The sequence below is a fragment of the Melospiza georgiana genome, chromosome 2, assembly GCF_028018845.1.
Source record: "Melospiza georgiana isolate bMelGeo1 chromosome 2, bMelGeo1.pri, whole genome shotgun sequence".
Lineage (NCBI taxonomy): Eukaryota > Metazoa > Chordata > Aves > Passeriformes > Passerellidae > Melospiza > Melospiza georgiana.
The window spans coordinates 76,981,430-77,009,083 of NC_080431.1; the positions used below are offsets into that span (position 1 = coordinate 76,981,430).

Sequence of the window (27,654 nt, forward strand, 5' to 3'; positions counted from 1 at the left end):
TGAGTAGAATGCTTTGGGTTGGAAGCGACCTTCAAAGACCATCCAGTTCCAGCCCCACAACCATGGGCAGGGATGCCTTTCACTAAATCAGGTTGCTCAGAGCCCCATCCAGCCTGGCCTTGAACACTTCCAGGGATGAGCATCCACAGCCTCTCTGGTCAACCAGTGCCAGTCACTCACAGGAAGGGATTTCTTTCTAATATATAATCTAAATCCACCCTGTTTTAGTTCAGAACCATTATCCTTGTATTGACATTTCTCTGAAATACCTTCTGGACAGAGATTCTTGTCTCACTCCAGTGAAGGAAGAACTCCTTTTAGACCATTAGCTTAGAAAAGAAATTAGAAGGGGTAAAACCCTCCAGGAGTTTCACACTTTACCCATCTTTGGCTTGTTTAATAAAGGTAGGCTACAGAAACACAGGATAGATAGATCCACAGATGAAATAGGGGTGGCAGTTGTTTGGTCAGGGTATTTATTACAGCTATTAGGAACCAGTCTGATTTGTCCAATTCATTTGCCACAGAGCACAGCAAAGCTTTCAGATGCTAATGAATTTCAATATATCCTTGCAAATTAAAGTGTTACCACTTCCTAATTATCATCTGCTAATAATGATCCTTTTCTACAAGCAATCTAAAGAAAAATTAAAACTCCAGCTTGTCAGAGCATTTCTTTTCATCTGAGTACTCACCATTGGTTCTTCTCGGGAAAATGTTGTGGCAGACAAATTACCAAGGAGCTTGCAATTAAGAGAGATTGCAGTGACAAGTCTGACACAATAGGAAGGAGGTTTCAGAAGGCACATGGGGAGAGAGGGGACATCTCATTCATTTAGCACCATAACACCAATGTGAAATGAAGTAATTAATTTGGGGACAGATTGGTTCTTTCACTCTGCCCTGCTGAATGTGTAAACAAAATCTCAGTTGTTCTCTAAGTGTTGAAGAGTTCGACAGAACTAATTGAGGAAAGTAACCCTCCACAATCTGTTAACATTTATATGGTCAGATAATAATAGGACCATTTTGGGAAAGACCAGAAGCTGACTGAACAAATTTCTTGTCCTTTGGCCAGAAGACACTTAGGGACAGGGGCAATGTGGTCTTCCTGTGCTAACATTCCAGATGCTAATCATCAGTATTTAGGGGAATTTCTGAAGAAGTTGCACCAGACCTGTGCTTCATATATTAGCATCAATTGGCTAAGAAACCTTTCTGAACACCTAGTTTTGTTCTTCCAGGCACCCTGTGCTAATAATTTTCACAATTTCTTTAGCCATGTCATGAAAAAGAATGGTCCTTTTAAGGCCAAGCCACTGTTTTGTTGGTTTTTTTTCTGTTTCTTTGCTAATTCCTTGCTGTCTTGTGGTTCCCTTCTTGACCACTGCATAGCACAAAACTGATCTTAGCAGAAAACTTTTCACAGAAATTCCAGAATCTTTTTCCTATGTGCTCTTTTTGAGATTGTCAGTGTATAAGGGTAGTTAGGCTTTCTCGTTCCCTTGTGAATTTTCTGTACTTACTGACATTGATTTTGATCTGCCATTTTATTACTCAGTCATTCAGCATCCAGTCAGACAAGAAAGGTCCAAATTTGGATTTCTTTTAAGCACCTTGTTTTTCAGTGAAAAGGGTTTTCCCCTTTTTCTTTTCCTAACTAGAGCTATATGCACCATGCTATCACTTTTAGTGGTTTGTTTTCTACAAGAAACTCACCATGTCCCAGTAGCTATTTGTAGCATAACCTTGTGCTGTCACCTCTTCATGCTACAAGGTCCTGACATTTCAAGCAAATGTCATCGCATCAACTTTCTATCAGCACAGCTCACTGGTGAGATGCACGTGGTGCTACAAGCCCTTGTTTTGTGAGGGATCTCTGCTTATGCAAGGGGAGCCAGCACGATTTCATAGCGTATGTGTTTCATATCTCAGAACTTAAGGTTTGGATCTGCAATGCTACCTGGGTAGTGGCAGCAGCTGTTTCCTCTCAGTAACTGAGAGGCTGAACTTGGAGCTATATGCTGAGAGGCTGTAATTCCCTTATGTTCCTATGGAAACATGAGAGGAGCCTTCTGCCAAAGCAAGCCAAGGCCTTGGGCTTAACACGCATAACATGTGAATTACCCATTTCTGTGCCTGTTTGCAGGAGCCAGCTCCCAGTGCTGGAACTGTGCCTATATCAGAGAGGAAACAGAAAGGTCCAACCTAACCTCTACAATCTGCTGCAAAGCATCCATGAGATGCTTCTTTCCCTTTTCACTGAAGTCATCCATCCAAAGACACTTGTCTGTGGGATAGCAGGGCTCTTCTCTAGAATTAGTTTTGATTCCGAGACACTCAGCAAAATCAGGAAGGGAGTGGAGCAGCTGCCATGTAAGGAATGTGTGCAAGTCGGAATTTGGGGATTTTACAAACTGCAAACTCTGCTGCCCTACAGAACATCTCAGGAAATGTGAGGCAATTCAGATTGCTTAGCCATTATGAAAGAGGGATAAGCAGAGAAGTGTTCAGTGATAAGAGCACATACACGTACCATTGCTCTGGAGCAGAGTGATAAGTGGTAACTTTGCTATCCCACTTCCACTTACCTGGGTGTGCAAGCTCTTTGTCTAAGCTGGAATGCAAAATAAAGTTGTGCCCTATCAGCTGATCAGAGCTGGCTCAAGGGCCACAGTGCATCCAGGTTATTATTATTGTAACTGGGTAATCAGACCAGCCATCAAACCCCAGCACTGCACACAGTGAGACACTGCCAGCAAACACTGCTGATAAGTCCAATCCAATACATATGGAACTAGCTAAGGGAGAAAATTCTGCCTCATTGAAAATCGCATTATCCAGCCTGCCACCCTTCACTGGCTTTTGGCTTGTCACACACAGTAATGGACAGGCACCCGGAAAAATACTTGTTGTGAACCAAGGAATAGGTAAGAGACTCTTTTGAGTGTTTGACAAAAGCCAATTAAGATCAACTGAACCTTCTATCATGCTTCTTCCAAAAAAAAAGCATGTCTGCCATATTGCTTAAAGACCTTAGTTGTTGGTTTTTAAGCAAATACCAGCAAACTTGAAAGAACTTGGCACTCAGTAGGCAAAATAATTAAGAGGAGCAGAGACCCTCAACAGCAGATGACAGTGACCGGTGACATGCCAGTATCTTGGATGGATCCATTGAAGAGGTCATAGTGCTGACAAATCTCATGGCAGGTAAAGATAGCTTCCTGAAAGGCATGGATGCCAGTGAGATATTGACGCTTATCCCATCAGATCCTTCTGCAAGCATTTAACAAAGTGTTTAAATAAGTGATGTGTTTATATTTACAGTGAGAATAAATGGCCACCACTACTGTGGCTTCTCCCATAGCATTCATCAGATCATAGAATGGTTTGGATTAGCAGGGAGGATAAAGACCATCTAGTTTCTACCCACCCTGAGGAGGAACACCTTCCACTAGACCAGTTTACTCAAAGCCCATCCAACCTGTGATTGAACACTTCCAGGGATGGGGCAGCCACAATTTATTTGGAAAACTTTTGCCAGTGCCTCACTATTCTTAGTAAATTCTGATGTTCAACAGTTGCCTTGTGCCCCTCTTTGAGACTCTTGTTTCACGGCCCTGCAAAGATGAGTCTTTGGCATGAATTCAACACAGGTATTAGTGTAGGACTAGATGCAATATTTTAGGTCATTCAGTCCTGTCATGCATTATCTCAGCAATCCTGCTATATAATCCCCTCCAAAATTAATGAATTTCATCTTGAAAGCAGCAAGTAATTTTTTTTCTTACTGCCGTAGAGGCTATTCTTAAACCACACAGGTGTGATGATCAAATATCTGATCTAGGTCAAAGTGATGCCCTTCAAACAGGGTCATGCTGTGAAGAAGTAAAGAAAATGCTGGTTTTGCCTCCTGGCAATAAGACACAGCTCCCATTCCACTCAGTGATTGGAAACACCAGTTTTCTGACTCCTAATTGACTTGGAATCAACAGGTTGCAACCATGTCTGAATCCCTTCCTTTATCTCAGCTCAATGCAGAAGTTTGTTCTTTCTCTCAAACAATGACTTAGTCCTAATGTTTTTCTGCCAGGCCAGATTATCTTGTGTGGATTTCCGTATAATCAAATCTGCTATGTTCTTCTACATATCACCTACCTCCGTGGCTTCCAGCCCATGCAATACTTACAGTGCTGGCTGAAGGCCATGATTTTAGTTGCCAAAGCAATCAGAGGATTAATCTCTACTCTATTAAAATCTAGAATTTTTGATCTGTGAACTGCTGCATCTGCACTTCACAGCAGAGCTCACAGTGGATGGAGACTGAGAGTGTAGATGTTTCAAATAAGGAGATCTGGCTGCAAAACAGCATTTTGGAGGAACACAAGGTCTGATCACTCCTCAAACATTCTCAAAGCTTTCTATCTGAAACAGAATTTCCATCATTTCTGTCACCAAGATGACAGCCAAAGAGACAGTCTAGTGAGAATTCAGATCAGTAATTTAATCTGCCTACAATATAAATGTTTTCTTTAGAGGTATTTGCTGTAGTATGCTTTTATAGTCAAATGGGAGGAAAAGGTATTTCCAGTAGGATTTGTATAGTGACTTGGGGATATGGGCTTTAGGGTGATACAAATTACACTTTCAAAGTAGATTTCTCTCTCCACTGGTTGGAATAGCTTCAGATACTTGCTTAGATGCACAGTGCAGATGTCTGCTTTTTGCCAAGTGATTGTTAACCCTGAAAGCAAAAGAAACCAAACAGGAAGATCCTAATATTCATATATTTCAAGCAGAATTTTCACTTGCATAAAAAAAGATGTTACAGGCCTCTACATTCTTTTTCTGTTTCTTTACAAGCTTGTAGTGTCTTTAACACACTCAAATATTATGCTGGGTGACATTCTGCCTCTATAGGGTAGATGAGGTGAATGACTGTGGAGTTATTTTAATTTATACATGCACAAAGAGGAGGTAAATAGAGCCCCTAACTTCTTACTCCTGCCTCAGTCATGACCTTTCTCTGTGCCCTTGTGAGAATTGCCTTATCTGTTAATTTTCTGATATGTAAAATTAGAATGACCACACTCATAGACTGTTATGTGGTCTAATTGGAAAGTGTAGAGCACTATCTGCAGGGCAAGAAATGAGATCAGCAGCCTGTAACTGCTGTCAGCAGACCTCAAATGCACTGACAGGAGTATGTCTACAAAGGAGGTTTGAGCAATGAAATTAATCACTTGCAGAGTTCAGAATCAGGTGAAACACTGTATATTAGTAGGATTATCCCAGGGAAAGCCCTTTCTCATTTATCCCTCTGGAATTTGATTGACCTGATGGACATTTCACAGCCTTTTTTTATTGCCATTTTTGAAAGATTCATTAGTGTAACATTTCTACGTGCATGGCTTACCATTCATACCATGAGCAATAAAACCAGGTTCCTGATCATGCAAGACACGCAGTTATTAGGAAACCTTTTCATTTCGGCAGTTCACCGAATGCCATGCCCTTTTCCAGGAGTGAGCAGGGATTTCTGAATTGCATTGAAAAGTACCTTCCATGGAATGCTGCCAGTTCAAAGCTCTTGATAACCAGGACTCCAACATGCCCAGCTCTCCTCTCATCCATTTGGAATGCCTTCAGATATATTGCTCTTGTGTCAGGCTGCCATCACTTTCTGACTGTCTTTCTTTGATCCTTTCCAGGCATCACCGTGGACAAGTTTGGGCTGATTTACTTTGTGGATGGCACCATGATTAGGAGGATTGATCAGAATGGAATAATCTCCACTGTGTTGGGTTCCAATGACTTGACATCTGCTCGGCCTCTCAGCTGTGACTCTGTTATGGACATTTCTCAGGTAAGACAGTGGTTTGGTTTTGTTTTTACAGAATGCAAGCCTGCACCTTCACCCTTACCTGCATGTCTATGTGCTTCCCCAGCAGGTCTGACAAAGAGGTAAGGGCTTAAGGAGAGTTGCTTTCTACATAATTTATGGTATAAAATTGACCAGATCATAAAAGAAGTACCCACTAAAGACAGAAGGAAGGACAGAAGGAAAGACTTGACTGCCCTAACTCATAGATTTTTGGGGGTGAAATTTTTGAAGATGTCCCAGCCACACAACTGACTTCTTTCAGAGTTTCCAGTCAGTGGGAAGGCACAGATTCCTGGGAAGGCAGGTTTTGTTACCATCATGTCTCGCTATATGCCAGGGACTATATGCCATGCTCCATTATAACATCTTAGCTAATCACAGTTTTTTTTCTTTTCTTCTCCTCATCCTAATTTGGCCCAGCACAATTTTAGACCTGAATCAAATTAACATAGGAAATACTGATTGGAGGATGTGGTGCCAAAATTAGCAACAGCAGGAAAACAAGAATCTTGAATCGCATCAGATTGCAAATTGGTTGCAGCTACCATCATGCTGGGCTTTTAAGTCCTGCGGCTTCAAGGTGGAGAGAAAAAAAGAAGAGGAAATCTCATTTTGATTTTGATTGCTTTACTGCTGGATGGTGCAGAAGAGAAATCTGTTACAGCCCAGCATTCCGTTTTGTGTGGCACTGGCCAACTTGTCAAATTGTGCCAGTTTAGGACAGTGTCCTTTGAAACCTTTGTGCCACTTGTTGTTTGCCTGCCTGCAGGAATGTTGTCCTCTCCTATGAAAATATAGATCATAGCTGGAGGGCTAAGTACTGTTATTCAGCCACAATAGATGTCAGTGGCGTTTCCTTTTTGTAACTACCTAGATAATTTCCATGCTCCCATATGGAATCTATTCTTGTTTTTTCCCTCTAATTTGAAAAGATTATTCTTGCTTCCTTGCAACTGGCTCCCACTGTCTGTAATTTATGAACAAGCTGAAATTATGACTTTAAAAGTTTTTCTGCCTTTTATAGAAGGGAAATTTTGATGGTTAAAGGCCACCTTGTAGTATGTTTCTCATCTTACAGAGATAATTTTTTCTTCATGTGAATTTCAGGGTCAGTTAGCAGAAGACGGTTGTATAATCAGACTTTAGAAATTATTTACTTCCAGGTTATGTAGTTTCTATGTAAACCAGTGTCATGTTCAAATACTTCTGAGATTAACATGTATCAGCTGAAGACTTTTTTTTCCTGTCACAAAATGACAGGAACCATTTTTAGATTAACCTGTACTGGGATTGGCAGATTAACCACTCCTGTTGTAGAGAAACATACTGAATACAAGCTTAATTAAAAAATAAAATCCAGCTTGGGAAGCAGCTTTTCATCATTTACAGCAGATAGAAGGGTCCTTTCTGCCAGGTCCCTGAGGCTGCCTGGGACATGAGGACATTAAATATTTAGCTGCCACTGTTGACAAGGAATGGTTTTTAAGAAATTGAAAATTCCCTTGTCAGTTCAGAATAAACTCAGCTCTTGATGCTAACTGAAGACTGCAGAGCTTAAAGACCACTGGAAGGGATGGAGGCATGAATTATTAAAGCGAAAACCACAGGCTATAATGTTTTACTACAAGAAGGGTTAAAATAGGCCAGGAGCTGAGAAAAGGAAGGAGATTTTGCAAGCAGAGAACCAGAGTAGACAGAGCTCAGCAAACTGCTTAGCAATGAAAATAAGCCTCACACACTCAAGCGTTAGAAGACACAATGAACTAAATACCTTACATCTGATCCTTTAAAATAAATGCTGAAAAGGCATATAGGAGCATCAAAATTAAGCATTGCTTTAGCAGAGATGTTGAACTACAGGCGTTAAAAATAGAAATTTCCTGTGTTCCTGAATCTTACCTGGTCTCTCCTTACTCAGTTTTAAGTAAAATCACAGTGAAAGATGGTTTCATGGACCTGAGTCTGCTGGCATCCACTCCTCCTTCCAATAAGGTTACAAAATACTCCTCTAAACTTAGTCATATCAGACAAATGAGAGGAAGCAGCAATGGAGATGGATGGTGGGAAAAGAAGGTTCAAAACAAAGAAACTATACTGGAGTGAATAGGTTCCCATCAGCACAAGACCAATTTTTTTTCTATATGCACCTGAAATAAAATAAAATAATCCAAAAAATGCACAACTTGGAGTTTTTTACAAAAAAAAATGTTCTGAATTCTGTTGGCAAGCATTTTTTAGGTTTAGCAACTAAAAGAGAAGACACACTTGAAAAGAGTGTATTGCAGGAGCAGAGCTAGAAATGAAGTCATTCTAGTTCTTACTCACTTGTGGTGTTGCCAGTCACTGTTTTAGTGGATTATCAGTGTAGAACTGGGATATGTCACTCCTGAACCCATTTTTCCATTATGCTAAAACAAAATGTGAAAATCACCGTGAAGGCACAAGTATTCTACTCCATGAACTGAAATTGCCTGAGTTTCCTGTGAATTGCTATTCTGCATTTTTGCAGCATAAAGCAGAAAACCATAGGTTATAACAGATATTCACACATGCTGGCACAGCTGCCAGTTTTGTGTCTATCCCTCCTTGTCATTTGCCAAGAGGAGTTCAGCCACTTGTGTGAAAAATCCTTTAGTAAAAGAATCACTGTTCTGTGTGTCCGATTTCATAGCACTTCACACAGCAAAATTTACGGTCCCAGGTCTCTGCTATGAGGTCCAGCTTCCAGCAGTTCAAAAAGCTGGAGAGGGAAAATTGTAGAATGGTTTGCCTCTGTCCATCATCCTGTTCCCACCAATGTTCCAGTGCAGAGTGTGGGTGTCTCCCTGTGACTGCTTCACGTGCCCAGGAGCAAGGCCCCCTTGCTCACTGCAGGTTAAATCCTCTGTGGCCACCTATCAAGTAATAATTAGTTGTGGGGTTTTTCACCCATTCCCCCTTTAATCCATGTTGATTCCATCCCCATTGTGATTGATTTATAGCAATCATGCACTAGAAAAATGTCTTGCTATAAAAGTTCCCTTGTGGTTTTTTACCATGAAGGTTCGTCTGGAATGGCCCACAGATCTGGCAGTGAATCCCATGGATAATTCGCTCTATGTCCTCGACAACAATGTTGTGCTGCAGATCTCTGAGAACCACCAAGTGCGCATCGTGGCAGGGAGGCCCATGCACTGCCAGGTGCCAGGCATGGATCACTTTCTCCTCAGCAAGGTGGCAATCCACGCCACGCTGGAGTCCGCCACCGCCCTGGCCGTGTCCCACAACGGGGTGCTGTACATCGCTGAGACCGACGAGAAGAAGATCAACCGCATCAGGCAGGTCACCACCAACGGGGAGATCTCCCTGGTCGCCGGCGCCCCCAGCAGCTGCGACTGCAAGAACGATGCCAACTGTGACTGCTTCTCGGGGGACGACGGCTACGCCAAGGACGCCAAGCTCAACGCGCCCTCCTCCCTCGCCGTGTGCGCCGACGGGGAGCTGTACGTCGCCGACCTGGGCAACATCCGAATCCGCTTCATTCGGAAAAACAAACCCTTCCTCAACACACAAAATCTCTATGAGTTATCCTCACCCATAGACCAGGAACTGTACTTGTTTGACACCAGTGGGAAGCACCTTTATACTCAGAGCCTTACCACTGGAGATTATCTTTACAATTTCACTTATTCTGGAGACGGAGATATAACCCTGATCACTGACAATAATGGCAACTTAGTCAACATCCGAAGAGATTCCACAGGAATGCCCCTCTGGCTGGTGGTGCCCGATGGCCAAGTCTACTGGGTGACAATTGGCACCAACAGTGCACTCAAGAGTGTGACAACACAGGGGCATGAAGTAGCCATGATGACTTACCACGGCAACTCTGGTCTCCTTGCCACTAAAAGCAATGAAAATGGCTGGACAACATTTTATGAGTAAGTATTTTATGGATATTGGCACTGCTGACTTCATTGTGTGTTCTCTGAACCATGCAAGGTTGGTAGAATTTAATTCCCTGATCAGAATTATTGTGCAAATAAAATGGCCTGAACAGAGAGTATTGGATTTCATGCAAACACTAGGTACTGGCAGTAGGTGCATTAGTGCTTGAATAAGCTCCCTCTACCAAGTCAAGTCAAACAGAATTTCTGCTGAGTTTTTCTAAGTAATTTGGACACCTGGTTCTCCTTAGCTGTAGTCAGGACTGGAGATTTAGGTTGTGTGTCAGAGAATTTTTCTTGGCTTTGAAAGCCTTGGAAGTATGAAAGTTCCATCAGAGCCTCTTTTTTCACAGCTTTTCACCTACCTCCTATACTGCAGTGTCTTTGTTGAGCCTGTTTGAAGTGTCTGGTGTAGAATGACAACTGGCAATGACTAATGAGAGCTTGCTCTGGAAACAATTCTGTAATTAATGGACTGCTCAATTCCTCCTGTTGCAATTTGCCTCACTAAGCTTTGAGAGTAGTCTTGGAACTGTTCAAGACTATCCCCAAAGAGTTTTTAAGCAGAGAGAAGATAGGATGCACTGAAAGACCCAGAGATGGCAGTATCTTGAATATTTGTACATCTTCTCTGTACTGCTGTTAGCAATTCCCTGCTTTTAAATACAGTGAAGCGAACACATTTCTGATATAAGAAAGGACAAAGATAGATAACTAGATGAGGAGCACCTAGAAGGATTCATCCTGTTGTTGAGAGCCCCTTTCCCTCCCTCTTCCTTAGTTTAATTTTTATTTACAAGTGTAACCTGTTCGAAATGCTCCTTTAAGTACATCATTTCCCACGTGGTTTGAATGGTTACATGGAAGTGTTCAGCTGCCATAATAATAGACCCATTGTAAGAATCCAATTTGGATAGAATAGGCAGTTCCCAAGATGATAAACAAAAAAGTTGCTAGGAAAAAAAGGGATTCAGGAAAGGAAAGCTGGCTAAATCCACATATCTGTGTGTTGATATGTGGTTGCTTTGGTTCTCTCCTTAAAATGTTCCAGGCCCAGTTTCAAGTTTCTTTGCTTAATACTCACTGCTCCTTCTCTTTCCTTGAAAAGAACTGATGGAAACTCTGTGATGAATCTTTTGAAACGTTATTAGCATTTTATCAATGTTCTGTTTGCAATTACTGTAGCAATATTCCTCAGTGAATCCAAGTTAGTACTCTCCATCTCTTACTTTGAATTTGCTTGAGGAAGACCTTAGGGAGGAAAAAGAGGGTGTTTTTCTCCACAGGAGTGAAAGCCAGCTATATTGTCAGGACCATTGTGCTAAATCAAGGAGGTATTTTCTTTTTGCAAAGAACCCAATAGTTCTGTGCTTGGAAACAGATGCAGCCACAGACAGTGAAGCAAACTAAATATTACAGCTAATAATGGTCAGATTTATACCTCAAACATAATCTTTTATTTTAAAGTGCAACTGAAAATATAAAGGAGATAAAATGAGACAGAAGCTCAAAACCAACTAGCTCTGTGGATATATTTATAACAGTGATCCATTATTTCTTGCTGTCCAACAAAATAGAGCATTTGTGAAAGTCATCATTCTGGTCCTTTAATGCACTTCAGAAGAGTCATAAGAAAGCTTTTTAGAACTAAATGGAAGACAGTATTCTCTAGTGGCTGGACTATGAAAATCTTGACTAGAGCAAGTCAGCACTGTAGGATAGCACAGCATCACTGAATATAGAATTGTGACTGTGCCTTCAGAGATACCTCATCCAAACCTGTGATCACTTATCTCTGTTTAACTGTTCCTGACAGTTTCTGATGCAACTATATAAAACTACAGGGTAAAAGTCTATATCTGAATTAGTTACTTCAGCCACCCTTTACAGGCAGGTGGAGAGAAAAAGGCCAATTCAGAGTTTCTTATGAGTTATGTTAGGTATTTCCTTTAGATGAGAAGAGTTGTATTCTGGAAGTTTATCTCTGCAAAGGTAGTAGAGAATGATGAGTTCGGATACAGATGTTTATGTTGCAGATGTCTACAGCTCGGTAAAATGGATCCTGTCCGTCATCTGAGTTTTTTATAAATATTGTTAGTGATAACAATGTATTTACCTGTATTATTGTTACTTTTAGAGAGCTTTTTTATATGCTCAGCCTAAATCTCCCATGCTTGAGTTGGAGACTATTCTTTTTCATCCATCTTACCCTATCCTATCCTATCCTATCCTGTCCTGTCCTGTCCTGTCCTGTCCTATCCACTAGGGTCTTGAAAGGCAGATCAGTGATTTAGAGGGATTGATTCTGTCCAGGTTTTGTATGTGTAACCAGGGAAAGATTATAAAATCAGACTGATAAAATTAGAATATGAAATAAGATTCACGTATTTCAATTGTTTGGTAAAGTAGGTTTCATTTAAACAAGATATGTTCTTGCACAGTCTTGATGCCAGGGTACACATGTAAGTGGGCTAAGCCTTAGCTCTCAGAGTTGTAGCAAGGCATCAAGTCTTCAGTGTGATCCTCACATGATTCCATGGCAAATCTGTCTAACTTGTTGCTTGGATGGACAAACTAAATGAATGCATTTACTCATCACACTCTACTTGTAGTGGCTAGTAGGAAGGTGATTTTTTCTCTGTGCAGCATTGCTATGACTAATATTGTCAGGTCATAAAAATGCAGTTTATGAAGAACTGTGGAAGTTGAAGGCTGGGCAGAAAAACTCTTAAAAAATTCATTCATGGGGAGAACAAGAAAGACTTGATCTATTTATCTCAACATGAATGAGACTGGGAAGTGTCCAGATCACAACATGTCAGCCAAAGCTCTTGCCTAGAGAGGGACTCTCAGTCTAACAGAGAAAGGCTTGAGAAGGGTATGGGACTGGAAAGCAAAGCTAGAGAAATTCAAGTTGACAAGAAGGTGTGATTTTTTTAAGGCCGAGATGACCTAACTGGTAGAGTAACCAACCATGAAAGCAGTATATTCTCCATTTCTTTGTATCTTAGATCAGGACTCTGATGCCTTTCTTCTAATGTAATCTCACCAGAGAGAGAATTTGCATGACTGAAACACAAGCTGCAGAGATGAGTGCAGGCATGGCAGGATGAAGTCTAAATTCCTTGTTATCAAGGAAGCTGAAGAAGATGGTGTAAACCAAATAAAATCAACATTGACTACTTTCATGTTATTGGTTTCTCTGCCAGAACAGCAAGAAATGTACATTGGGAAGGCTTAAGTGGTTTAGAGAATTCCTGTGAACATGAGTGGCTGGAAGGTGCTCTAAAGGAGTTTTCAGTCCTGACTGAGGGGAAGGGTGAAGTTCATATTTCTGTTTTGCTCATGGCCAAAGAAATAATGGCATCAAATCTGACTCTGAGGAAAAGTTTCATGTTCCTCACAGCTGACAAGAATTGTTTGTGTGCCAGGGCAAGCTGGACACTGCTGCCTAAAAAGTTAACAGTAAAGTAAATCCAGCTGGCAAGTTTACACTGCACCAGTGGCACCATGTTCTTCTACTATGAAGAACATCCTCAAAATATTTACCTTTCACCTGACTGTCTACAAAGGACCATAAATCAGAAACCCAGCATCACAGAGCAGTGGTGTTGTGAGAGTGGCATCACTACATGTTCATCATGGAATCACAGTATGGCTTGGGGTGGAAGGGACCTTCAAGAACATCTAGTTCCAGCCAACATAGCCAGCATCTCTGGTTCTCCTCCAGGTGCTGTTCTTACCAGGCCATTTCTTAGCCTTTACCTTAAGGCTGCAAAGAGCTCTGACATGTGGGCACATTGGCGTGACTCTGCAAAGGAGGGAAGGAGGAAGGATGTACTGATGGAGTACTGGAGGTCTGTCTTTAGGGCACACCAGGGAATCCAGGTCCTCCAGGGACTGGCACATTGTCCCTGCCTTTCTGTGGGGAAAGAGACTGGTGTTGGCTTCAGAGAATGGCAGTCTCACTCGCAGCCCTTACAGCTCTTCCTTTCACACATCCTACACCCAAGCCTGCTCTAACAATCCTGTTTTATCAGGTTTAGCTCTGAGTAAGACTCAATGTATAATGGTGTGCAGTTTCCCTTTTTGTTTGAGTGAAACTTAGCTCCCCACAATAATTAGCCTGTCTCCAAAGACCTGTCTATGACTACTTTGAGGATTTTAGCATTATGTAGACCTTTCCTGCCCCTGCAGTGGGCTTGACATTAGCTGTCAGTTAATGCAGTGCAGCTCAGCTTGTCCAGTAACTGGATTAAAGACTTTTCTTCCCATTGAACTGGTGACAGTAACAGTGATAATCAGCAGCAAAGGAAGTTGATCTGGAAACTCAGCCAGGGAAATGACTTCTTGTTCCACTCTTCCAGTAAAAGACAAAGGATGCTGTATGAGTACTTGCTGCTTTGTTGTTGCTGCTTTTTAACTTGACCTGAAAAAATTGCTACCAGCCTTTACAAAGTTTCTTAGCAGTTGCTGTTTGTCTGCTTCAGAATCCGGAAATTCTTATTAATGGATTTGTTTAAATCAAGAATACAGCAATTATCTTGATTAGTTCACTGAGATGTTATCACTGTACATTAACTCAATTTCCCTCTCAGCCAAAGTCAAACCTTCTATGCATTATTTAGCCCAGATGAGGCTCTTTTACTTAGGTCCTGTGTGTGTCCAATTAGTTTTGAAGGTCGCCTCCTCCCGTACAGACTCAAACACTTACACATTGCTCCAGCCAAGCCCAGAAATTCAAAACCTTTTCACGGACTACCCAAGAAGTCACTCACAGTTGTCTGGAGGGCAAAGGATCTCATGGAGCCAGGTCTTCATATGAATGGTAAGGGAGTTTTGACCCCATAACACTGGAGGCTGTTTTACAGAGAACCTAACTCTGCCAAACCTCACACACTGTAATGGATGGAAGGTAGGAGCCAGCTGGACTGAGTATGCAGGAGGACCTTGAATGGCTTCCCAGTGACCCCCAGGGCTCAGCAGAGGTCCCACCCAGCACCAGCAGCTTTTAGTGCCAAAGGCAGTGCCCTGGTTGGTGTGACTGTGATTTATCAGATCATACACAGAGTTCTACAAGATTTGATTTAGTGTAGTTCAAGTGAGGGTTTTGTTCTACTCCTGCAGCAGACTGGAGTATGAGAAACACCTTTGGCTTTTTTTTCCTCCCTCCTCTTTTAGCAAGATTTCTTGGTTCCACTTGTTCCACAATTTCTACATGATAAAATGATGAGATTCTCGATATTGTTCCTCTGACAAACATGCAGTGAAGCTCCACTAGGTGCCATGATAAAATAGCAGTTCTCCAGTACCCTCTGTAAGTCATGAGGTCACATTTTGAGCCACTGCCCTGCCCTGAAGTTCATGCCTGATAGCAAAGTTTAGTTGAGAATCAAGGGAATTATGAATATCATAAAGCTAGAACGAGATCTTCCTCTTCTTTCTTGGGCAGTCAGAAAATTCAGTAGACTGTGACCACAACCTGGTCTTTGGTCACTAGGGAGAGGACTTGCCTTCATGCATTTTTGAGTATTATCAGTTTGTCTGCTATAGATTTGTTTTTAATGTTGTGTTTAATGTTGTTTGAAAAATTGGGATGAGGCGAGCTTGTTAAGAGGCACTGGGTGCACGTTGGTATAATCACATGCAAAATATAGTTTGCAAGGTCCATTTAGACACTTTGGCACTAAATGCAGTATTATTATAGTGAGTTTTTTTCTGATCTATTTGACTTGTGTTTTAAAAGGCTGATGAAATGTGAAGAGGCTAAAATGAGGAAATGCAGAAACTCAGGCAAGAAATTGATTTCTGAATAGATGGTACTAAGGATGCTCTTTAATTCCCAAGGTCCAGGTCTCTACACAATGGTAATGTGATAAATGAAAGCTCTGAATGTTTACAAGCCAACAATTAGACCTCATAAGCACCAAATACCATTTTAATTCTGTGCATTGAACCTTAGCTAAGTACGTTTCCAATTGGGAATGGATGGTAACGGATTCCTTTGCTGGCCTAATAATTGCCACTGTAATTGTAAGTGCTGCGGCTTTGCAGCAGGTTTGAATGGGAGGCAGCAGCTGTGTTAGCAGGTGATGGATTCATTGCTCCAAGTGGCTGCTGTGTGCACTCCCATGCTTCAGTATTTCCTTAATTCTGGGGCTTTCAGAGCATTTGGAGAACACAGAAGTCTTAGGCTGTGATGAAAACTGGCCCAACCCTAAATCCTGATGCTGTGGAAACAGGCTAGGCAGCTTAGCTGCAAAATGAGGTGACTAGGAGAGATTTATGTTACTGCAAATACCAGGGCACACCTGCAGCTACATAAGAGCCAGTTGCTTGGCTTTTTCCTCTCCAAGCTGAGGTGTGCCCTGTAAGGGCCTTTATAGGGCTGAAAGCAGAGGTGGAAGGAATCAGCACATTTAACTTGTCAAGCATATTATCTCTGGGATGTGCAAGTCTGCACATTCCTGGGAGACTGTGGGTATGTGACAGGTATGTGTTTGTGAGCTAAATCAGGGAAAAGGGGGAAAATGCTCCAGTTCTGAGTAAAAACAGAAAAGAGAAGAAGAACTGCTTGCCAAGAAGAAAATGCTGTGTGTGTTCATGCTAATGGGCTTCCCACACCTCCGTTTACGTTGCCACCACAGTGCTAAAAGGAGCCTTAGTCTGGACGTGAGCATTTTACACTTCATCTGTCACCCGTTAAAAATAATAATAAAAATTGGAATGGTCTCATTGTTCTATCTTCTCATTTTTCTTCCTTTGTAAGGCAGGATCTTCTTGCAGCTGCAGATCAGTAAGCTGTCCCCCCCAAAGCCCGTCCTTGGCAGATTCCTGTCCGTCTGTTGGGCAAAGAGGTGCAGCAGCTCCTGCACATGCAGAAAACACAGATGGTCCTAGTTCCTTCTGAAGAAGGTTAATGGGGTGACTAAGGATATGCCAAAAGTCTAATGTACTTCTGCAGACATCTTAAACCAGTACCAGCAGATCATTCCAGACTGTTCTGGTCCAAAAGTAGCCTTGCTTCTCAGGATCCAAAGTCCCAAATAGGAGTCCTTGCTTTTGGTGAAGTACTGTGAGTTTTGTACAGCTGTAAAAATGTATCCATGTAAATTAAGTGCATTGTACTTAGTCATTTTGACTTCACAAGAAGAATGTGTGCACAGAGGTCTAAGTACCATCACGCTTTTTCATTCTTTTTTTTCTTGCTATTTTAGCCTAATTTGCACAAGGAAAGGTTACTGGCAGGTTTCTCCAGTTGCATATTTGCAAATATGATTTATTTGCCCAGCAGAGGTGGGCAAATTTGTGAGGGTGCTAGAAGCTTGAGGTCCAGGAATATTATAAAAATATTGCTAAAAAGGCACTACAGAAATACTATGTAAAATAATATTTCTTTTACACTGCATAATATTATATAAAAAGGCACTGCTTGCCTTTTAATAAGAGCATCCTGCATTAAGACTAGGGGGAATGGCTTTAAACTGAATGAGGGTGGGTTTTAGGGTAGATGATAGGAAGAAATTCTTAACTGTGAGTGTGGTGAGGCACTGGCACAGGTTGCCCAGAGGAGATCTGGCTGCCCCAGCTCTGGATGTGTTCAAGGCCAGGCTGGATGGGGCTCAGAGCAGTGTGATCTTGTGTAAGGTGTCCTGGCCCATGGTGAGGCGGGTGAAACAAGGTGATCTGTAAGGTCCCTTTCACCCCAAATCAATTTGTATTTCTTTGATTTGTTGAATATAAAGAGTTGGCTGTCTGCTGCTGCTGGGGGCTGTTAAACTGAGTATCCACAGGGTTTTGAGGCTTTCTTGGGAGCACATAAGTAGGACTTGCATGGAGTAAAGGTTTTGTGCTCACTCTCAGCATTTTTTGAGTGCCATTCAATTAAGATAAAAAGCTGTGACTCACAGGACATTGACTCAGCTCTTACCACTTGAACAAGCTCTCTGCCTGCATCCTGGCTTTTGCACTCCTTATTTCCCTAACCTGCAGACCTGCTTCCTTTTATACACCTGTTACACCCATTGGACTTCAGTGCAACACATCTAGATTTGTGACACTATTTTCAGGAGGTGAATCAGGCTTACTTTTAGGAGCAGCTTATTTTTAAAATCTAAATGAGGCAATAGAAATAAATCCCTCACACCTACTAATCCACCAAGTCAGAGATGCCCAATTCAGATTCATCTTACTGAAATTTCAGAACGTTTTCAAACTTGATTCTACCCTTACATTTCAGACTGATTTGTATATCTAGGACTATTGATGTTGTGGTAGAAGGAATGTGGGATGTTACACAACACACCTTCAGTGATAACAATGTTTTCTCTGCTCAGAGGAAAGACTAAGTCATATCCCTTGTGTCTTGTATCAGCAGATGGGGTAAAGAGACTGCCTGTGATGTTTTCTGTTTAAGATTCACATGCTGCTTTAGGAAGAGATGTGCAGGTGACTGGAGACAGTACAAGCAAAACACATTTGTCTCAGTGCAAACAGGGCAGCCACAAATCTGGAGTAAATAGTTTGGTACTGGGAGCACTGTAGTTCTGGCTCTTGCATGGAGATGCAGCTCAGATCCAGGCTGTGTGCTGTTAGCTGCTTGGAAAAGCGTTAACTGATCTCTGCCAAACTCCTGCAATGCAGTCCTGTTTTCAACCTTTTCTTGTTTGGGGTTTTTTTTTTTTTTTCTTCTTTCTTTTCCATTTTACAAATGGCTGATTGATTGCCAGGACATCTGAGAGGAAGGGCAAGGCTTGGATAATCCATGACTCAGAGGCTGACTGTGGAGGGCAAATACTTTCTTCTATCCTTCTGCCTCCCCTTTTGCTCAGTGGGCAAGAAAAGCCTCATGTGATGATCTCTCCAAACCTGAGGGATGCAGAGATTTGCAATGAGGTCACCCACTTAGTCACTATAACCCAACTTGGGCAAAAATCTTTTCAACCAGCCCTTCCTCACATTAAATCACTGCCACCATATTTCAAAAGTGAAGTGTGATTCGAACCAGCACTGTGTTTGAATCTGGCAAAATGAGAGTGGAAGAGGAGACAAATTTTTTTCTGTATAGTGCAGAGCCAGTCCAGTGACTGCTGATGGGTCTCTCATCAACTACAGGTCAAGAGCACCTTGTCATTGCCTTGCCCTGCCTTGCCCTACCCTACCCTACCCTACCCTGCCCTGCCTTCCCCCCACACCTCCCCTTGACTCCACTCCTCTCTTCTATTTGGATTTTTTTTTGTTTGTTTTCTGGGTTTTGTTATTAGATGGGGTGTATTTTCTTATTCCCTAGTTCAGAGTAGTCCCAAAAAAAGCATCAAGAGCTCCTCAACCATCTGCTCCCTCCAAGGTCTGATCATCTGTATCCAGATCCCCTCTAAGACATTTCTCTAACTTATTCTTAAAAGAGTTGGACAGTGGGGTTTGCAGTGCTCCATCTATTCCTCTGCTTGGAGCAACCATGGGCCTTGAAAATGTTCTGCAGCTTCTAATCTGAATTTTCATTGTTTCCATTTACTTTCTGTCACATCCTCAGTAGACACAATAAGCAATTTATTATAATCCTCTTCAGAACACCCATTGTTAGGGTGCCCACCATTTACTTTGCTTCCCCAAGTGATAAATTTTCATAATACAATCTACTTAGTTTCATATAAATCATTCTTAAAAGAGTTGTGGGCAGGACTTGAAAAAAACCAAACATTTATCCCTAATTGAATTGCTGGAATTTTTCTGTTTCTCCCTAACTATTTAAATACCCCTTCCCTGAAGGTCCCTCTCATCAGAAGGTTCAACAGCCCTCCACAGATTGGCCAGTAGAGCTCCCTATTGCTCTCCATTTCAGCTACAATAACCTCATTGCAAAGGTCCCTTGCCAGCCTTTTGGGTCTGTGAAACTTTTTGTAGTGCCACAGATGGGAGGCATAATGAGGTGTTTGCTCCCTTAACTCAGGAGGGCTCTAGACACATGTGTCTGTTTTTCTTTTTACCAAAAAATAACTCCTCCAGCCTGTTAACTGCTGTGGGGCCTCCGTGTATGAAGCTTATTTTACCTGGGCCCTGGCACACAGGTGTCCACATCACAGAAACCTTCCCAGATGGTGCTTATGTTGATTCTTCATTGGAAAGGCCAAGGACACAGTAGGGGTGAAAACTGGTCTGCTTTTTTACACTTTTAAATCAGTACTTCCATATGGTCCTAGGAACAGTAAAAGGTAGACACGGGGGTTCATCTATGCTCAGGACTCTACACCACATTCACAAAGGAAATTCTCTATCTGATGTGGCCAATCTGGTCCTTGCTGCTACCTTAATATACAGCTTTTTAAAATTAGATAGAGAAAAAAAAATTAAAATAAATTACTGAGCTCAGGACACAATCAGACAAATCAGTTGGTGAGCTTCAGAAATTCCTCGTTCTGTTAGACAGGATGCACAGGCCACTGCTTTTGAGATGGGAAATAAAGTTACTCTTTTAAACAAGACGCATAGTGCAGGTGTGAGGAGTGTTGTAAAAATATTGTGTAAGTACAAGCTAATATGTATTTAGTATTTTTCTATTCTTTACTTCAATTTCTTCAGCTAAAAGCTGTGATTTTCTTCTCATGAGGACAAAAAAAATCAAGACTGTCTGAAAGAGTGACAGTGCATTTTTCTCTCTGAAAAATCTGGATGATGAGTTGAAGAATTGATCTCTACTTTATAGGATAATTCGTCCTCTGTTGATGCTGTTGACTTCATTACATTCTCTCTTTCAGATACGACAGCTTTGGCCGCCTGACCAACGTGACCTTCCCTACTGGGCAAGTGAGCAGCTTCCGCAGCGACACCGACAGCTCTGTGCACGTCCAGGTGGAAACCTCCAGCAAGGATGATGTTACAATTACAACCAATTTGTCAGCATCAGGGGCCTTCTACACCCTGCTCCAAGGTGGGTTGGGCCCCCATTCCCTTCCAGACTGCACACAATGGATCAGGAAACAGGCGTCGCCTTGATAATCCCAGTGCCAAAAATCACCTGCATTCTCAGTGCACCAGAGCTCCCCACATGCTGGTACAGACACACTCTCACACCTACTTAGCCTCATTCCCTAGCACCGTGGGTGCTCTGCAGCTGTTTTTGTGCTCCATTCTCAGTCAGTCCCCTTGCCATGCAGGCTCATGCAGCACAGTCCTCCATCATCATTACCATTATTGTAGTAACTAAAAGGGTTGCATAAATCAAGCCACACTTCCAGCCAACCCCTTTGCTTCAGTCTCTTAATGGCTTCTAACTCAACAGTTGCTATCCTTCTGGAACAGGCTTCCAGCTGGTTGCTGGAGATCTGATTCTTTGTTCACTGGTGTTTCAAACATTCACAAGGAGGCATCCAGAAAAATGACCATCTCTGTGCCCAAAAGGTCTGTATTTGAACTGAGAGGTAGCGTGGAGAGGTACAAAGGAGAAGTGGGCAGGTGGGGTAGGACTGGTGGGACCAGTTTATGGCTGTGGGAAATGAGCACGGTTGTGCCTGTGGTAGGAAGGTGGGAAGCAGAGGACTGATTCAGTGGAGGAAAAGGGAATGAAGTGGGAAATAAAAGAGGAATAAATAGCAGGGGACCACTGTGCTGACATGCTGGTACTGGCAGAGCCTGTACTGCACAGTGCCAGCCTGGATCTCCAGGGTCTGAAAGCTGAAGCCTCTTTGGGATCAGGATGAGCTATCACACCTATTTTCTGGGGCTTGGGGAAAGGGAGGGAACTTTCAGACTCTGCTTTCTTTACTCCCCAGATCTCATTCACTCTGGCTGTGACTGATTACAGTGGGGTGTGAAACATTTTCCCTCCTTGTGAGGAACAAACTGCTCCAAGTGGGGCAAGCATGTTCCAGAATGACATTTATTCCCACATCTCTGGGATACGATTTCTTTCCCCCTCCCTGTAACAACATCAGCCTTTCCTACAAGAAGGTACCTGCTATGAAAAGCCTGAAAACTAAAAACGCGAAAGCCTGAAACACTGCTTTTACCCTTCTGGAGAGAACAGCTGAGAGGGTTCTAGCCCCCTCAAACTGTTCCCATATTCCTGTAGGGAAATACAATGACTTTCTTATTCTTTACTGCTAGACAGATGCAACCTACCCCACCCCATCTCACTCACATTAAGATGAGTGGCAACAGCACAGACATGAGGTTGGCTTCACCTCAAGAGCCTAATTAAGCAATGGAGCCCACTGTTGGGGGCCCTTTAGTGATAAAATTGACTGTGGTGTGATTTATACGCTCAGCACTGAAGGCACAGTTACATAATGATGCCACAGTCAATTCTGTCATTGTCCTGCCCTCTGGCACAGGGACAATCCGGCCATTATGACATGCAGAATTACAAACAGCTTAACTATCTTCAGAAGTATAGAATTATGAAACTGTTTGCATCTGAAGAAACTCACTTAAAGATTTGAATAATGTTGCAGAAGAGGTAGATTGGTGAACCAACTTCTTGGTGAACCTTTCAGGAAATCTGGATCACACTGTGAACAGGTGAGATCTGAGAAGGCATTTTCAGAAGATTGCAATTCCTGTAGGATATTAGGAGCTTCTACAACAGGCACATCAACACTCCAGTGGGATTTTATCTTCTGGACTAGTGACAAAATGAGCATTTGTTCAACGCCAAAGTAGGGCAGTAGTGCCCTAGAGCCAGAGCAGTCTAAAATACAGCATTCAGCGGCCTATGGATTTCATGTAGCCCTTGAGAAATGCCTTCCAGAGCCAGGGAAGAGTCTTCTCTTGGGAAAATTTTGAAAGTAGAGGATTTACATTCCCCACACTGTACCAGAGCACTGGTTACAATAACCCTTCTGTGGTGCTTATGTAACACAAAGAGAACATCATGTGTCTGATTAATTTCAGGTAAACCTTCAAGCCTTCCTCTGCTTGCTGGTGAAGGAAAAAAGAGAGAGGAATATATTCACTGTTCAGGGATCTTTCATTGATTTGATATAAAGCCCATCTCCTTGTACTTTAGCATCAAACCACGCATCTAAGAGGTGTGGCAGCCAACTTGCTGGCCCTTCTTTCCATTTGCAGACTCAAGCATGTAGGGGCTTTGATCTGGCTGGAGTCTGTGTCAAAGACCATCAACTTACATACTCAGTGGTAGAGCTAAAATACTTGGATCTGCATTATGGATCACTGCTGTATGTTTTTTGGGCAAAATCCTGTACCCCAGTGGTTTCGTTATCACTGCTGTGTAAACTTGAGCAGTGGTTCTGCTGAGGTCTCTGTGGCAGAACTCCAGCTGGCTACCACAGGAACAGTATGAAACCCACATAAAAAAGGACCAGTTGGTGTCATGTTTTCTTCCCTAACTATACCAAACTGTTCTCTTTGCTGATCTATTTCTTGAGGACAAGAAATGGTAATTTCAGTGTGATCTTGTTTCCTGCTGAGCTATGGCAGAGCAACTAGTGAACAAAACCCAGCTTGCCTCAGAAAGGAAAAACCCTTAATGGAAATTTTCAATGGGTGTTTTTATTCACAATTAAGAGTTTATGGCAGCCTGGGAGACAGAAATGGTTATATTTTCCAGCTTTTGAAGAGCTTCAGATAAGGCAGTGTTTGTATAATATGTTTTAAAGCCATTCTGCACTAAGTCTCATGCTTTCTTACACTTCATGAGCCACTCTCTGCAGAGATAAATGCCAGCTGGAGATTCAAAGGATGAGCTTTCAGCCTGCCTGATTCCTGAAGGATGTAGAAGAGAGATTGCTCTTCTCTTCTACTCCTGAATTCCCTAATACTGGCCTCAAAATCTGATCTTTGATGAGCTAGTGGAGGCCAGATGTATAGAGACGTGTGGGAGCTTAATGTTTCTGCTTTCTCTCCAAACATGAGGACTTCAGTTGCCTCCTGAAAGCTTTCTCAAGGGAAAGGATTTGGCTGTTGTTTGGGGAACTGGTTAGCATTAACTTGCTGTGCAATTTCCTGTCACTTGTGAGACAGTGAATGAGCTGAGGAAAGTAGGTGGCCCCACTTTCTCATATACTGTTGTGAAATTAGGATTTTAGGATATAAAAGCGTGGAAAGTTTTCAGTCAGACTGATTTAAAACAAATATCTCACCACATAGTGTTTTAGCCTAGAGGAAGAGGTTTGAACCTGCATCCTTTGGTAAGGATTACATGGTTTTTCACTTTTTTAACCTGTGCAAGGCTTTCTGCAAGAATATGAGGTGCCGAACCTCATCAGAATGAAAAAGCAATTGAACATGTTTACTTTCCCTGATGAAAATGATGTTTTGCTCCCGTTGAGTGGGACAGGTGAGTAACAGAGTGTGTTTGGTTACAACCATCCAAAATGCTCGTGCAGCCTAGGCAAGGGAGCAAACAAAGAGCTGGAGCTGTATCACCAAAGTTCAGCTAAGAACTCTTTTCTGTCTTCAGACCAAGTCCGAAACAGCTACTACATCGGTGCTGATGGCTCCCTCAGACTGATGCTCGCCAATGGCATGGAGGTGGCCCTGCAGACCGAGCCACATCTGCTGGCTGGCACGGTCAACCCCACGGTGGGTAAGAGGAATGTCACCCTGCCCATTGACAACGGCCTCAACCTCGTGGAGTGGAGGCAGAGGAAGGAGCAAGCGAGAGGGCAGGTCACCGTCTTTGGACGTCGGCTGAGGGTAAGTGAGAACCACGAGCACTTTTGGCCTCCATTTCCCATCTCATCGGTCCCCAGTCTCGTGGCAGAAGGGGATAGGTATGATTTGTATTGTCTGCAAGAGGGATGGAGCTGCAGGACAGAGAATTGTCTGTTTACCCTCAGTGACATAACCTTTATGACTGTAGTATATCATTATGCCTCCTTATGTGCTGATGTTCCCTTAGCCATCAAAGGTGATGCTGCTGATCTCCCAACCTGTCCTCTGCATCCCTGGGAATGTGTGACCTCCCATCAGACACACAGATCCATCATCTCAGGCTGTTCAAGCAAACCAGGGACAGTTGTAACTAGAAAATACCAGACCAGTTAGTGCAGGTGTTTTCTACCTGTGCTGCTGGTAGTCATAGAGCAGAGCACTGAAAGCCTTCTAAGCATATCAGGACAGGCTGAGAGAGCTGAGGTTGTTTAGTCTGAAGAAGAGAGGGCTCCAGGGAGACCTTAGAGCACCTTCCATTACCTAAATGGGCTCCAAGAGAGCTGAAGAGGAGCTTAGGGCAAGGACATAGCGTTATTGGGCAAGTGGGAATGAATTCAAACTGAAAAAAAAGATGGTTTGGATTAGATATTAGGAAGAAATTCTTTTCTGTGAGGGTGATGAGACACGGGCACAGACCACCCAAGGATGATGTGGCTGCCCCATCCCTGAAAGTGTTCAAGGCCAGGTTGGATGCGGCTCTGAGCAACCTGGTCTAATGGAAGGTGTCTGTGCCCATGGCAGGAAGGTTGGAATTAGATCTTTAAGGCCCATTCCTATCCAAGCCATTCAGTGATTCTGTGAATACTGTTCACTGGGAAACCTCAGAAAAAACTCTGGATTCCTGAAATTGGTAGTCTGTTGAACCTGTTGAAGAACTGGGCTCACAAGGCATTGCACCACAATTGCTATTGTTTCCTGAAGTGTTACAAGAAGCTACAGCCTGACAGTACTCTCCCTCCAGGAGTGCCTAGACCTTTCTGTGCTTGAGACTGATGTGTTTTGAAAACATTGTTCCGCACAACGCACCTCATACTTGTCAGGGCTGTTTAAAGATCTTGCACAATAAGCTGTAATTCATCTGCTAACTGCTGGCAAAGCTGGGAACTTGTAATAGCAAGTCCTGTGCACTCACCCTGTACCTTGGTAGTCTCAGAGTCACAGGCTGATGAACGGTTCCTGGGAAGCTGCTCAGCACCTGGCAAATTCAGACCCTCTGAGAAAAATGCTTAGTGCTGTGTAATGCCACCCCAGCAAAAGGACTGCAGCTATTTATTCACACTTAAACTTGGCAGTAAATATCAATGCTCTGGTTTCAGGATATGTGTTTCCCAGTCCTTGCTCTTCACCTCTCCCTATTCCCTGCTGCATGACCTCTGCCACTTTGGTGTGATTTTTCCTGTCTCTCCTCGCTCACACTTGTCAAGTCTTTCTCTTCAATCTCTCCACCCCAGCCTCTGTTCTTTTCCCTGTGCATTGATAGCCTCATATTTTGTTACCAGAAAAAAATATGCAAACAGTAATGAAAGCTGAAGCTGCTCTTTCAGTGTGAACTGCTGTGTATCTGCAGATCAGTTGTCACCACGCTTTTTTGGGTTGGGTTTGTCCTGAGGGGTTTATTTTATTTTATTTTATTTTATTTTATTTTATTTTATTTTATTTTATTTTATTTTATTTTATTTTATTTTATTTCATTCCATTTTATTCTATTCTATTCTATTCTATTCTATTCTATTCTATTCTATTCTATTTTATATTTTGTTTCATTTTAATAACTGATGAAATTTTCGGAAAGGTCTTTTTCTGAGAAGAGAGGGCCTTCTGAAATCTGCAGCTGGGTCACAGCTATTTGGTATTCAAAACAGTTTCCACTCATTTAACCACAGCTTAGCTGCCCATATCAGGTTTTTTGTCCCAAAATTTTTTGTAGTAGATTCAAACACAGAATGTATCTGTGTTTTATATTGTACTACAGTTGGAAAAACATGTGCAAAATTAATTTTCAGGCTAGTTGCTGGTATCCCTATAAATCTGCCAACATTTATTCACATTTTGAGCCTATCAGGACCCTTCTGGTGAATCAGAAGTGCGTCTTACATGGTCAAAGGACTCAGTTATGGCTGTGTTCGGGGGTTCAAAGTTGTTGAGGGTGTACTAGATGTTTTAAGCTCTGTGTCTGTGCATGCATGGCAGCATCTGCACCCCTTATACAACAACCTGCAAGGTGCTAATTGCCTCCCTGGGGATTGCACAACATTTAACATATTCTCTGGGTGATGTTCCCCACTTCCCTTACACCAATAATTGCTGCTTTCTCTGGCAGGAGAGAAACTTAGGAAAGTTAAATTCAACATGTTTTTGGGATGTTGATTTTGGGAAATGTTACCCTTTTCTGCTATGTGTGACTAAGTTACTACTTCTGTTCTCCCCTCACCCCACTGCTCGCACGAGACAGCAGCAATGCGTAGTGCTTCATGGGGAAAGAACATCCCAAGGAGGCTCCAGCATCATTTCATGAAGTGAGGATCTGGACAGTGTAAAAGAGTGATCCTTTCTGCTGTCATCACAAGGATCCATTTTTTATGGGTTGTGCCTTTTCCTCCTATGGTGTGCTTGTGGACTGGCAGCCTGTTGCCATGAGCTCAGCCAGCACCCAGCAAGATGAGGCCACTTCCAGACCTGCCTCCCTAGGAAATAACCCGAAACACAGTTCCTTATTGCATGGATAAGGCACACAGCAGAGACTTCTGCACAGATGAAGGGAAAGGGGACAACCCTGATAGCTTTTTCCTTGTTCCATCAGTGCTGACGTGGCTCTGTACTTGGCCAGGCAGCTGTAAAGCATCACAAATATGTTAAAGCAGCCCCTTTCACTTTTTCTGTCCCACACCCACACACCCCATGAAAAGTTGTGATTCTCTATCCACCCACCCGGTGGTGAGACATCTCTCTGCAGATTGGCTGGCTATGAATTCCACCTGTCCCTGGCCAACAGCAGCAACAGACTTCATTTGCAGAGAGAGAATTAAGTAAATCCTGCTTCAAGGAACAGGACTCTTCCTTTTTTTTTTTTTTTTTTTTTTTTGTTCTTTATTCAACAAACTTGAGTTTTCAATAAAGAAGGATGTAAAATAATCTCTGGCAGTAGAGCAAATGGGACAACAAAAAGAGACA

At 42.5% G+C, this 27,654-nt stretch overlaps 1 protein-coding gene across 5 annotated transcripts in view; it reads left to right on the forward strand.

The window, feature by feature from the left end:
- Positions 1-27,654, forward strand: part of TENM4 (teneurin transmembrane protein 4) — a 594,684-nt gene that overhangs the window by 543,827 nt on the left and 23,203 nt on the right. For all 5 annotated transcript variants that reach the window (XM_058018885.1, XM_058018886.1, XM_058018887.1 and 2 more), the window contains 4 exons: positions 5,712-5,866; positions 8,927-9,804; positions 20,565-20,737; positions 24,230-24,465. In XM_058018885.1, coding sequence (XP_057874868.1) covers positions 5,712-5,866; positions 8,927-9,804; positions 20,565-20,737; positions 24,230-24,465 — 1,442 coding nt within the window. The remainder of the gene's footprint in view (positions 1-5,711; positions 5,867-8,926; positions 9,805-20,564; positions 20,738-24,229; positions 24,466-27,654) is intronic.